Source organism: Sarcophilus harrisii, chromosome 5 (genome assembly GCF_902635505.1).
Source record: "Sarcophilus harrisii chromosome 5, mSarHar1.11, whole genome shotgun sequence".
NCBI lineage: Eukaryota > Metazoa > Chordata > Mammalia > Dasyuromorphia > Dasyuridae > Sarcophilus > Sarcophilus harrisii.
This window is the reverse complement of record NC_045430.1, coordinates 262,150,225-262,162,730: the sequence shown is the minus strand read 5'-3', so window position 1 is coordinate 262,162,730 and position 12,506 is coordinate 262,150,225. Positions and strand designations below refer to the sequence as shown.

General features: G+C 36.5%; 2 protein-coding genes across 3 annotated transcripts in view; one reads left to right on the top strand and one right to left on the bottom strand.

The window, feature by feature from the left end:
* TOP2B (DNA topoisomerase II beta) overlaps window positions 1-9,805 on the top strand; it is an 82,554-nt gene extending 72,749 nt beyond the window's left edge. The window contains exons 33-36 of the mRNA XM_031940373.1: window positions 3,026-3,136; window positions 6,558-6,680; window positions 8,315-8,412; window positions 9,320-9,805. Coding sequence (XP_031796233.1) covers window positions 3,026-3,136; window positions 6,558-6,680; window positions 8,315-8,412; window positions 9,320-9,481 — 494 coding nt within the window. The 3' untranslated portion in view covers window positions 9,482-9,805. The remainder of the gene's footprint in view (window positions 1-3,025; window positions 3,137-6,557; window positions 6,681-8,314; window positions 8,413-9,319) is intronic.
* Window positions 9,806-9,846: 41 nt separating this feature from the next.
* The window catches only part of RARB (retinoic acid receptor beta), a 157,556-nt gene continuing 154,896 nt past the window's right edge, over window positions 9,847-12,506 (bottom strand). For both annotated transcript variants that reach the window (XM_031940374.1, XM_003772032.4), the window contains exon 8: window positions 9,847-11,305. In XM_031940374.1, coding sequence (XP_031796234.1) covers window positions 11,109-11,305 — 197 coding nt within the window. In that variant the 3' untranslated portion in view covers window positions 9,847-11,108. The remainder of the gene's footprint in view (window positions 11,306-12,506) is intronic.

Below are 12,506 nucleotides of genomic sequence, written 5' to 3'. Positions count from 1 at the left end.
CTGTGCAAATTTGTGTGATTATTAATAGTTATATGGTATGATTTTAGAAGTTACAAAGGGCCTGCTCTTTAAAGTTGTACTTTGTGTTGAACCTGTGCTGTGCAGTGAGGTAAGTTCTGGGGATGTCAATATGAAAATGAAATAGTTCTGTCCTTAGGGAGCTACAACATGTTTAAGTATGAATAAATGCAGGATTTAAAAAAGTGAAGTAGGGATGGGTGGGAGAGCAGCTGACATTCTTACCTAGGAGAATACTAGACAGATTAGAAACAGCTGGCTGGTGCATTGGACTTGGAGTCAGGAAGGAAGGAATAGCTGAATACAAATCTATCCTCAAATGTTTATTAGTTGTGTGACCCTGGAAAAGTCATTTAGCCTCTCCCAGCTTTAGTTTCCTCCTCTATTAAAAAGAACACCTGCAACCCTGGGTAGTTGTGAGGATCAAAGGAGCTAATATTTGTAAAGCACTTAAAAAAAAGCTTTAGATAAATCCTGGCTGCTCTCCTTTTCCTCAATAATGAAATCAGGAAAGACCTCATAAAGGAGGTGCCCTCAAAACTCCATCTGAAAGTGAGGTAGGGCTTCCAGGAGTCTAAGGTGAGGAGGGAAGTGTTCCCTACTTGGGGGCCAGCTGTGTCCAGAGGCTCAGTGGCTACCCACGGTACAGCTTGCATGTATAGGGAATAGTAAGTAACCTCTTGGCTGGCACCTGAGTTGCATGGAGGCAAGTAAGGAAAGAGAAGCTGGCACTTTCAGAGCCAAGCAGAAGTTTGTATTTTATCCTAGAGGCAGTAGAGGAGTTCCTGGAGCATCTTGAGCTGGGGAGTGACCTAGCCAGATATGTGCTTTAGTAATATCAAGTTGTCAGCTGTTCAGAGAGGGTAGAATCTCGGCAAGGAGGCTGGCACAAAGTCTCTTCCTTGGCATACTAGAAACCGCTTGGTTTGGGAAAGAAGCACTTGAGTTCCATCCCTAGAAGCCTGGGTGACCATGGCGAGTCACTTCCTGCTCCTTGACCTACTTTTTTCATCTGTAAAAGAGAATGAATCTTGAATTAGAATAGTCATGTGGCATAAGAAGAGAGAGGGATGGTACCATGATGCAATGGGCAAGCTTGGCAAGGATAGTATGTGGGGATGGAGAGGAGTAAAGAGGTAATCATCATTCTTCCCTGTGAGACCCTTAATAGAAATAAGAAAGGTAGAGAAAAGGGTTTTTGGGGAAAGATAGTGATAGATAACTTAATATTCTTCCAGAAGACTCCAATTTTATTAGGTTATTATAGTTTATTCAGTTAATAGTGTATTAGTTTATAAGGGTGGTAAGCTTTGGGTATCTAGTTTTAGCTAGCTACTTATGTTTCCCTAGTTATTCAGTAAATGCTAAATTTTTGCAACCTGTAGTGAGATTGCATAGTTTCTATCATTTTCTTTTAGGATCTCTATTGATCAAGTAAATCCACATTCCTTATGGATGACCGTTTAGTAATTTCTGGCAGCAGTGATCTTATCTTTTAAGGTTATCATAAATACTTTCATTCTGTAAACAAATCCATATGACTAAGCCATTTGTTGGATGCTTCTTTGTTGCTATGTTGTTGGTCAAGTCCATGTAGATATTGTTTATGGAGGGGCTTTGGATTCTATTTTTAGATGTTAGCTCTTTTGTAGCTCCATCTAGAGATGAACTAATGGTAAATCTAATGGTGGACATATACGTCAGCTTTTGTTATTGCTATGTGAATTGGTATGTTTGTTCTAGAAATATTTTTGCAAGTTTTCAATCTTTTTTTTGGTCAGGTGATAAGGGAGATTGCTATGAATTAACCTAAACCAAAAAACCGGTGTGGCTACTCCATTTCCTCCTTGGTCAGTGGCGCCTGTTAAACATGAAGTAAAATTGCATATAACTCTTCTTACACACAAAAATATCTGGGTTTCTGTAAAAGTTCTCCCAAATAAGTTCTCCTAAACTGAAATCAAATCCAACTCAAGTATGGAAGTAGCTTATATTAGGAAGAATATTGGATTTGGAAGCAAATGATCCAAGTTTGAATAAATGTATAATCATGAATGGGGCTCAATTTTTTTATCTGTAAAATTATGTTGAAAGAGTTTATCTTCAAGATCTTTTCCAGATCTCAATGCAGACAAATTAGCAAATCCTTTTTCAAATTAAAATTAAAACTGATTTAGTCCTTCCAATAGTATGTCACTTTATTGGAATTTGTGGAAAGATTTCATAGCAGGGTGCCAGAAGTTAAACTGATAGTTAGAGATGGTCTAAAAACTTTTAACAAAAAAGCAAATTCTTTCATTAGGTTTATACTTTAAAAACTTGATATATTCTTCTTCAAGTTTTCAAAAAACAAGGGTCACTTCCATATCAGGATGAGGCATTAAAATAGAACTTTTAATTTTAAAATAAGAATGTTTGAATGCTATTTTAGCATTTGAATTCTTAACATTGATATTCCTGAAACAGCACATATCAAAATAATCATTGTATATAACTTTTACAGAATGTTATTTCATTTCATTTATTTATTTATTTGGTGAGGCAGTTGGGGTTAAGTGACTTGCCTAGGTCACACAGCTAATAAGAGTTAAATGTCTAAGGCCAGATTTGAACCAAGGCTCCAATCAGCTGCCCCTTTCAGAATATATTTTAGCTTGGATTGTTCAGTGTTCAGCCTATATTAGCTTTACTGAATTTGTGCCATAAATATCTTGAACTACTGGAATTTTGTACCGTCAAAATTCGAATATTGTATGTATCTGAGATCAAATGATACAACCTTTTATTGATATTTTGATAAAATCTTGCATTCCATTTTTATCATGGCTGTTTTCATGTTGCTATCCTCTTGCTCTTAGAAAGTAGGAACATCTAATTACATCTCCTTTGTAGGATTTTCATTAATACATTTGGTTCCCAGCTTATATTTTAGCAAGGGATATGTTTCAAATGGTATTATTAAGGCCAATTGTTTGAGTTCATCTCCTGAAAAAAACTTTGTTTACAGATGCAACAAAATTTGACAGTTGTGAAGAGGATTCTGCCCCTGTCTTTTCATCTTCATTTGCTCTAAAATCAACAGAAAAACCTCCAAGTAAAACAGTAGCAGCCAAAAAGGGTAAGTGTCTATATTTCCATTTGTTAGGCATTTGCTAAGTCATAGAGATGGCTAATATCAGTAGGATTTGAACCAGCTTGCTTAAAATCATATATACCAGAACCTCATGGCGACATTAGCTCACTGAAGAAAAAGAATCTGGTATAAGCAGTCTCTTTGTCCTCCAATTCCTATTTCCAGATAACCACTGGACATCTTCACCTCTATGTCCCAATGACAATTTGGGGTCACCATAAACCCTTTTTCCCAGTTACTGAGGCACAAAACACTGGGGTCCATCTTTGAGTCCTTATTCTCCTTTATACAGTCAGTTCTAAAGAGCAGTCCAGACTGCTTAACAGTGCCTCTCAATAGCTTCTTTCTCTCATTGCTGTCAGCCTAGTGCAGCATCTTTTAGCCTTTCATCTTGTCCTGTTATTAATATTTTAGTAATTGTTTTCCCTACCTCTATTTTCTCCATATTTCTGACCAAATAATCATTCTACTGTATAACCTATACATTGTTACCCTCCTTAAAGACTTTCATTGGTTTCCAGTAGGATCAAGTCCCAACTCCTCAGCCTGGCATTCAAGCTTATGGACCATCAGACTCTAAACTGCCTTTTCAGTTTTATCTTTCATTCCTCTTCTGCTTTCCAGCCACCAGAATTCATTAAGTGCCTGCTATGTAAAGATACTAAGACAAAACATAGAGCCAGCCCTGCCTTCAGGGAACTTGCATCAGTCTAGGGGAATTGCAATCTTCTGTAGACAAATAAACACAATATAATTTGAGGAGTAAGAGATCATTAAGAACTGTACTGAGAATCATAAAAGACTCTCTGCCTTAAAGAAAAGCAAAGATTTTTCCATGTGGATGACATTCCCTTTCTGCTTGGGAGTCAATCTGTGCAAGGCTCCCATACAGGAGCTGGGGTGTTGAGTTTGGGGAGCAGCCAGTGGGCCAGTTTGGCTGGCAGGGAAGGAATGTGAAATCTATCTGGAAAGGTAATCTGAAGCCAGACCCTGAGGGCTTTCAGTGCTTGAATTGTGTCCCCACAGCAGCTGGGAGCCAGGCTTGGTCTTTAGGAAAATTATTTTGACAACTTGTGTGGAGGATGGATTGGAAGAGAGGAGGATATTAGAGATTAGAAAACCTGGGAGAAGGCTGTTGCCTTTGTTTAAGCAAGAATGGCTAGTGCCTAAACCATGGGGGTGGCCAAGGGAGAGTGGAGAAAGAGATGGATGGATTATTTTCATTCTCGGGATCTATCCTGCCTTCTCACCTTTGTGTATTAGCCTAGGCCATCTCCTACTTCTGGAGAGCACTTCTTCAGCATTTCTATCAATGAGAATTCTTTGCATCTTCCCATTTCAGACCCTAGTTGATTTTCCTGCACAAGAAATAATTTCTCCCTCTTCAGATGTTTCCAAGGACTTTGTGCCTTTCATAAACACTTGTTACCTTCTAGTTTGTCTTATAGTTCTGGGTATCCTCAGTTTTTCTCTGCTTGTAGATTGTAAGTTCTTTAAGGTCAAGGGCTGTGCTTAGACCCTTCAGCACCTAGTAGATGCTTCAGAAATGTTTGTGGAAGTACAGGGAACCCATTTAAGGAAGTTCTCGCCAAAGAACCTCATTATCAAAAATGTATTTATTTCCTTGCAGTGAATTTCAAGGTCAGTGCTCCAAAGGATAGGTACTTGGATGTAAAGTGGATTAATCTTCTTACAAAAATGATACTGTGCTAGCAGCACTAAGCTATTCTGTCCTATATCATATATTTAATCACTTATGTAGTTCAATTCAACATTTATTAAATTCCCACTATATCCTTTTGCTAGTTCATTGAGAAAAACACAAGGCTTAGACTGTACTATTGTAAATATCTTAATTCCATGTATATTTTTCTCCAAGAGAAATATCTCTCCTGGAGAAATATATATATCTCCATATAAAAATGCTATGAGTAATTTTTCTACTTTATTATATTATCAATAAAATTTGTAAATGAATGTCAACAAATTGGCTATAATTAACTTTTTATCTAGTTATCTACTTTAAATTGCCTCGTTTTTTTTTAATCTAACAATATTATTTTTAGACCACAGCAAAATGTGCTACTTAATTCCAGATTCCCAGATTTATCAGGATGAGGAGGGATGGAAAATAGATGATAGATCTTCTATTTAGAATACTTTGCAAGTTTCCCTGATAAAGGCCTCATTTCTCAAATATATGTAGAGAGAACTGAGTTAATAAGAATACAAGTCATTCTTTGTTTATAAATGGTCAAAGAATATGAATAAGCAGTTTTCAAAGGAAGAAACCAAAACTATTTCTAGAACATGAAAAAAAAAAAGGCTCTAAATAACTGTTAATTAGAAAAATGCAACTCTTGAGATATCAACCCATACCTATCAGATTGTTTAATATGACAGAAAAGGAAAATGGCAAATGTTGAAAGGACCGTGGAAAATTGGGATACTAATATACACTGTTGATGGAGTTGTAAACTGATCTAGCCATTCTGGAAAACAATCTGGAACTATGCACAATCTGATTGTGCATACCTTTTGACCCAGAAATACTACTATCAGATCTGTATCCCAAAGATATTAAACAATAAAGAAAAGGACCTACAGACACACCCATATCCACACACTTACAAATATTTATTTTTGTGATGGCAAAGAACTGGAAATTAAGAGTTTGCCCGTCAACTGGGGAATGGCTGAATAAGTTGTGGTCTATAATTGTGATGTGCTATAAGAAGTGATGAACAGGAAGGTTTCAGAAAAACTTAAGAAAAGACTTACATGAACTGATTCAAAGTGAAGTGAAGTGAATGAAGGAAAACATTACACAGTAGTAGTAGTATTGTATGGTGATCAACAGTTAAGGATTTATATATTCTCAGTACTACAATGATATAACACAGTTCCAAAACTGATGTTTTGGATGATGAAAAATGTTATCCAGTTCCAGAGAAGGAACTGATAGAGTCCAAATGGAGATTAAAGTATACTTTTTTTTAAACCTTATTTTTCTTGTCTGGTTTTTTTGGTCTGTTTTTTTTTGCAATATGGATAAAATGAAAATATATTTTTTCATGACTATGTATATAAAATTCATCATTTTGCTTGCCTTCTCAAAGAGGGCGAGAATTTTGAAGGAAAAATTTTTTTAAATGAATGTTAAGTTTTTTTTACATGTAACTGAGGGGAAAAATAAAAAAGAAAGGGGGAAAAACATGTTTTCATACTATGAGAAAGTACTTTTGAAATGGCGCTCAATTAAGAGAGATACTTTCATTACATAAATAGTATATTAAGGAAGTTTTGTATTTTATATTTATATGTAAGCAGCATATATTATGCCAATAATATTTCTTATAAATTGCTTACCAGATTAATAACGAATCTAATTTAAATTTGTTAACAGCAAAGCTTTCTTCAGATGTATCACCTAAACCCAAGAGACTTCCCAAACAGAAGAAAATAGAAACTACAAACTCTGATTCAGATTCAGAATTTGGCATTCCAAAGAAGACAACAGCACCAAAAGGTTTGTAATATTTTCGGTTTGCAATATTTTCTCTTACTCTTCCCTAGCTACAAATGATTTCCAGATTTAAAGGGAGGCGGAGAGCAAATTAATTTTTAATTGCTTCCTTTTTCATACCCATTTATAAAGTAATATTATAGAATTATAGTTATAGAAGGAACTTTAAGAAATCATCTGATCATCCTCTCATTTAACAAATAAAGCAATGAGGAAAGTGAGATCCACAAAGATCAAGCAATTATCTTTCTTGGTGCTAAACATCTTTTAATTCTTGCTCTTGAACTATATCATTCATGTCACACTCAAATAGAGACAGAGGCCACTAAAGCTGTGGCTGCATATTGACAAGTGTGAAATTGTAATATTATATATGTTTTAATTTGTTTTTATTTATTTTATTAAATATTTATCAATTACATTTTAATTTGCTTTGGGTTCCACTCAGGAATGTTGTGGCCCACATTGTGTTTGATGTTTTTGAACTACATCCTCTATGTGTGACAAAAACAGAACGATTAGTGCATAAAACAGGATCATGATACCTGTTTTTCCTTTCTCTCACTACCTTTCTTTTTTTACCTTGATGGGATTTGGCAGGCTCCACCCCACAAGATTGTTTTTATAGATTACCAGGGATATTTGATGCTCCAGCAGTAATTACTATAGTCTTAAACTTAGATCCACAAGAAGGAAATTGCTGAAGAGTTGTTTTGTAAATAGTTGGGGTTATTTTCAGATTTGGAGAAGGAAAAGGATGCCTGTCAAATCCTATTAATAAAAATCTCTTGTGTATTTTTATTTGAACTAATGATTACTTGAAATAAAATTAGCTAGGGATTGGAAATCTTTTAATTAATGTGAGTATATATTGTAATGGAGTTTGCTACAAAGTATTTGACCTAAATTTAAGTGCAACTGCTTTTTGAAAGCAAGCCAAACTGTTTTCTCAGTGGAGGATTGTCAATATTTATGCCGGTAGCCTTTTATAGCAAAGGTCTGGTTTATCATCCTCTAAATGAGTTTTACTAGAACATTTGCTCCCCTACTTAATATAGTTAGGAGTTTCAAAAAAAATCAGCAGCCTTTGTTATTGACTTACCGCTTACAATGCTAGATGTGAAGTACAAGGCCAGTTTGACTTAGTTTGCTACGAATATTTATTTGTTTGCACTCTGTTGTATGTTGAATAATTCTTCATTTAGACATGGCTTGGTTTAAAAAAAAAAAAAAAAAAGTCCTTCCCTCTACTCCACCCAAAATGAGAGGAAAAGTATACATGAGTTATTTTAGATGTTTACAGCTCTATGATTATACAAGGAATAGAGATCAAAAGGATTGAAATTGGAGCTGTGATAATTTAGGATACTGTGGCATATGATATATCATAAAGCATTTAAAATTTAATTCAGTGACCTAAGGGATAGTCTTCCACAATATCCCTTGGCAATACATTCTAGTGTTCCCAAAACTACAGAAACCTTTTTAGAAAGCCAAATAAACTTTGTAATTTTCATAGCTAAAGGTTAAAGATTTTTCTATTGAATAAGGACAAAAAAAAGGAAGATTCAAATATTAGCACTTTTATATTCTTTATAATTATCACCACTTAGAAAATTTTTAATTTTTTTGTTAAGGTAAAGGCCGAGGTGCAAAAAAGCGGAAAGTATCTGGCTCTGAAAATGAAGGTGAATACAATCCCGGGAGGAAAACATCCAAGTCAACACCTGGCAAGGTAATTGATAACTTTATCATTGCACCGTTTTGTTCAAGATTGCCATCAGGTAGTTGAATTAAGCACTGAAATCAAGGTGCTGCCCTTGGCATTTCAGTTATTAATCATGGCCTGTGGTTGATTAAAGGGACTGCCTGTCAGTGGATTTAGGAGAATTTCTTGTTTCTTAGCAACTTTTAAATGAGTAACATATTTCCCTGAATTAAACAATTTGATCATTTCAAATTTAGATTTTTATCATTGTTGAAGGTAAGGGAATAGAAGTGCTGTCCTATTCCATATGGTTCCGATTATAGTAATGGGTTATTCTTTGAAGTCAGAGACCTACAGCTTGAAGAATATCTTGATATTCAGTGGGCTCTGACTCTTCATGACCCCAGGAACCATACCATGCCAGGGCTGTTGATGGGGTATTCTGGGCAAAGATACTGCAGCGTCTGCCATTTCCTTTCCAGAGAAGGCTAATTTAGAGATCATTTGACCTCGCCCCCTCCTCTTATAAATGAAGATCCTCAGACCCAAATGGGTTGTGACTTTTCTGGTCATATACTCGCCAGTCCCCAAAGCCCTCAGCTATACAAAGGAGAGTTTTCTTTTATAGCTTTATTCTCCCATCCCCCAATCATCCTGTCATCTTTTGGGAGGCTGGAAATGCTTTTGTACCCTCATCCCTTTCTGGCATTGCCTGGATAGACCTCCTCCCCACCCATCTCTAGCTAGTGTCTACAAGAGAACCGAAGTGGTGAATTGCTAGATTCCAGCTACTTTAAGAGGAACACATAGTTTGTTTCTTTCATGGAACATAAAGTTCTCTGCTTTTTAATAAAAACTACATCCTAGGGACAAGGAGGGAGGGAATGTAGAAGAAAAAAAATGTGGAAATAAGGTTTTTCTTTTTAATTCTTAGAAATCCAAGAAGGCCTCATTTGACCAGGATTCAGACGTAGACATCTTCCAACCAGACTTTCCCCCTGAACCACCATCTCTTCCTCGGACGGGCCGTGCCAGAAAAGAAGTAAAATATTTTGCAGAGTCTGACGAAGATGTTGATTTTGCAATGTTTAATTAAGTGCCCAAAGAGCACTCAAACATTTTCAATGACTACCTTGTGTTGTCTTTTTGTCTTTTCTGTCGCAGACTTTTGTACATTTGGCTTATTTTACTGTGATGATGTAATAGATGGTTTTTATTATTGTGTGTAGGCCTTTTAACATTTTGTTCTTACACATACAGTTTTATGCCCTTTTTTACTCATTGAAATGTCATGTATTGTCTGATTGGCTTGTAGAAATGTTCTAGGCTGCTGTGCTTAAGCACACATTTTAATTGTCATGGTTGCAGACTAAGGACCTGCTTTTTGAAATGAAATTTAAACATTAAAAATGGAACTGTGTTATCTGCCTCTTTAATGAAAATCAAACTCAAGCTCCCACACACCTTTAAAATAAATATATTTTATTCTTTGCCAGGAGACTCCATGGAAAAAGGTAAACAGTATATGAACATAGAAAGCATTGTTAAACAATCTCAATGTACAAACAGAGCCAGTGAAAGTACATCACAGACTTCCTAAAATATCAGGAAAAAAAAATCCACTAGTGCTTAAATGAGACCTAAGAAACTGACCCTTTCATCTGTTAACCACTCTATCACAGTCAAAAGAGACAGATTCTCTGCCCATGCCTTTGGGAATTTATGATGGCCCCTTAAGCATCAAGGAGCTTGGAAAATCCCCACACCTGGCATGACTTACAAAGTATATGTGGTAGACCAGCCTACTCACTGTCCAATAACATTTCCCTAATGGCTTGTGAACAGGTAAACAAAAACATCCTAACACTGAAAAGTGTTTCTGCCTGGTAGGCTGTCCTTACTGTAAAAATGTAGTAACTCTTCTCCTTAAACTGTGTAGTTCTGTCATCAAACAAGTAATAAACCGCTTCTCCTTTAAAGTGACATTAACAGTTGGACAAATGACATTGGATTAAACTGAACTGGCAGTTACGCTGACACAGAAGTCTCTTCTGCTAGTGCAGCGAGGTCATCTACTCGTTACGGGGCAACACGGAATCGAAGATGCAGGTTGAGAGCATCAGAAAGAGCCAGGACACGTTTCCATACGAACTCACTTGGAATCTCTCTGACCTTCCTTCTCTGGGTGTATGTTCCAGTCTTACGCTGTGTCTGGAGCGGTCTCTGAAGGCGAGACCATGTCTCTTAACTTTCCTTAACTGGACAGTCGCCTTGTTTTTCGTGACCTTGATGTCTCGGTCGGTGTATGCAAGACAAAAAGGAAAGCACCAAACATCCAGTCGAGAAAGAGCAGAGCCAGACATCCGTATGTACAAAGTCCTTAGAACTCTAACCAGGGTTTCAATCAGGTGGAATTGGTCTTGTCATGCAATCTTGAGTGTTTAGAAGAGAAAATAGAAGCTTTTAACGAATTTCTGGTTGCATGAAATGGCTGATTTTTAACATTTAAAGTCTGTATTTCTAGTTAGGAATCAAACAGTGAGGAGTATATATATATATATATATTTATATATTGGTACATATGAAAACTTCTTGGTCCTTCTTGAATTTTAATATATCTTTTCAGTCCCAAAACTAAGCAGCAGTAAAAAAAAATTTTTTCTTGATTTTTAAATCCGGGAACAGAAGGTAGTGGGGAATGTCAGAAGTAACTGGAAAATGTCTTATTGCACCAGTGGGGACTGCCCAACCCCACTGTTCTCCACGGAGCTGGGTGAGATGCTAGGACTGTGCTCTGCTGTATTGCCACTAGAACTTGGTGTCAGAGGTTCATGTCCTTCAGAATTCTCCAGCATTTCCTGAATGAGAGGGGGCATCGAGCCAGGGATTTCCATTTTCAAGGTAATCACACGTTCTGCACCTTTGAAAAGAAAGCAAAGAAATCTGCTGAGGTGGGGCCACATGGCTGTATTTGTTCTATTCTAGGTACACTGACACAAGGGACTTTGGGACTTCCTTCACCAAGGACACCTCTTCCTTCGTACTCAATACTGCCTGTGAATAATCTGGTTAAAAAACGTAAACAAGTAGATGCCTATTCATTTCGGAAACTTTAAAAATGAGGCCACAAATAGTTTCCACAAATTAAAAAAAAAACTAACAGTATGGCACAGATTATTCTCTATAATAACGATGTTAATTGTTAATCATTTTTTTAATATTAGAGGAGAATTTTTCCATTACTGAATGTACCTTCTTTAAAGAGAAGCAACAACTCTTACAACTTCAACTTCTCAACTTGGAAACTAACACAAGACAGAAAATGGTTCTGATAAAAAAACACAGAAAAGCTAGGCCTTAACTGCATGAAAAACCACAAATTCAGAAAAATGGGACGCCTCTCTGGGACAGACTAAATCCTACTCAGGGTGATGGGCTCAAAACAGCAAAGTACTTCAGGAGTAAATAGATATTGTGGACTTTTAGTGCCACCTGAAAAAAAGAGGCGTTAAAAGAGAATGGACCAAAGCCAAGTTTCTCTTATTTATTAAGTCAGCAAATGGAACATAATAATTGGCTGTAAGAGAGAAAACTACGTAGGTCATAAATGTACATTAACTGATGCAAACTAGAGCATTCTGACAGTTTGGATCTTCATTTTCAGTTTCTTGGAGAATCTCCAAATTGGATTCCATAGATCTTAGAGCTCCTTCATTGAATAGACGATGAAACTGAGCCCTGGCAAGGCTATGATTTTCCTCAAGATTACAAAGTAAGGAGAAGAGCCTGAGTCCCATAGTTCCCCATGATAAGAGCTGTAGAAAAGTAGCTACTCTCCCCCGTCCCCCATCAATACAATATTTTTGCAGTAGAAACACCTGGCCAGAATTATTCTTCCTGAGAACTCATCATGATCTGTGTGTTTATCCATCTACTACTTTGCTCATAATGGATGAGATATACCCTTTATGAACAACCTCCCCATGAAGGATTTGTTGTCAACTGTAAATGAAAATCGTTCTCCGTCTGACACTGGGAAACTTTGTTTCCAGTTCACAGAACTGAAAAGATGGTGCCCAATGGGGCTGTCCCTATCCCGTTCCAGAAGGGAGCTGGTCCTA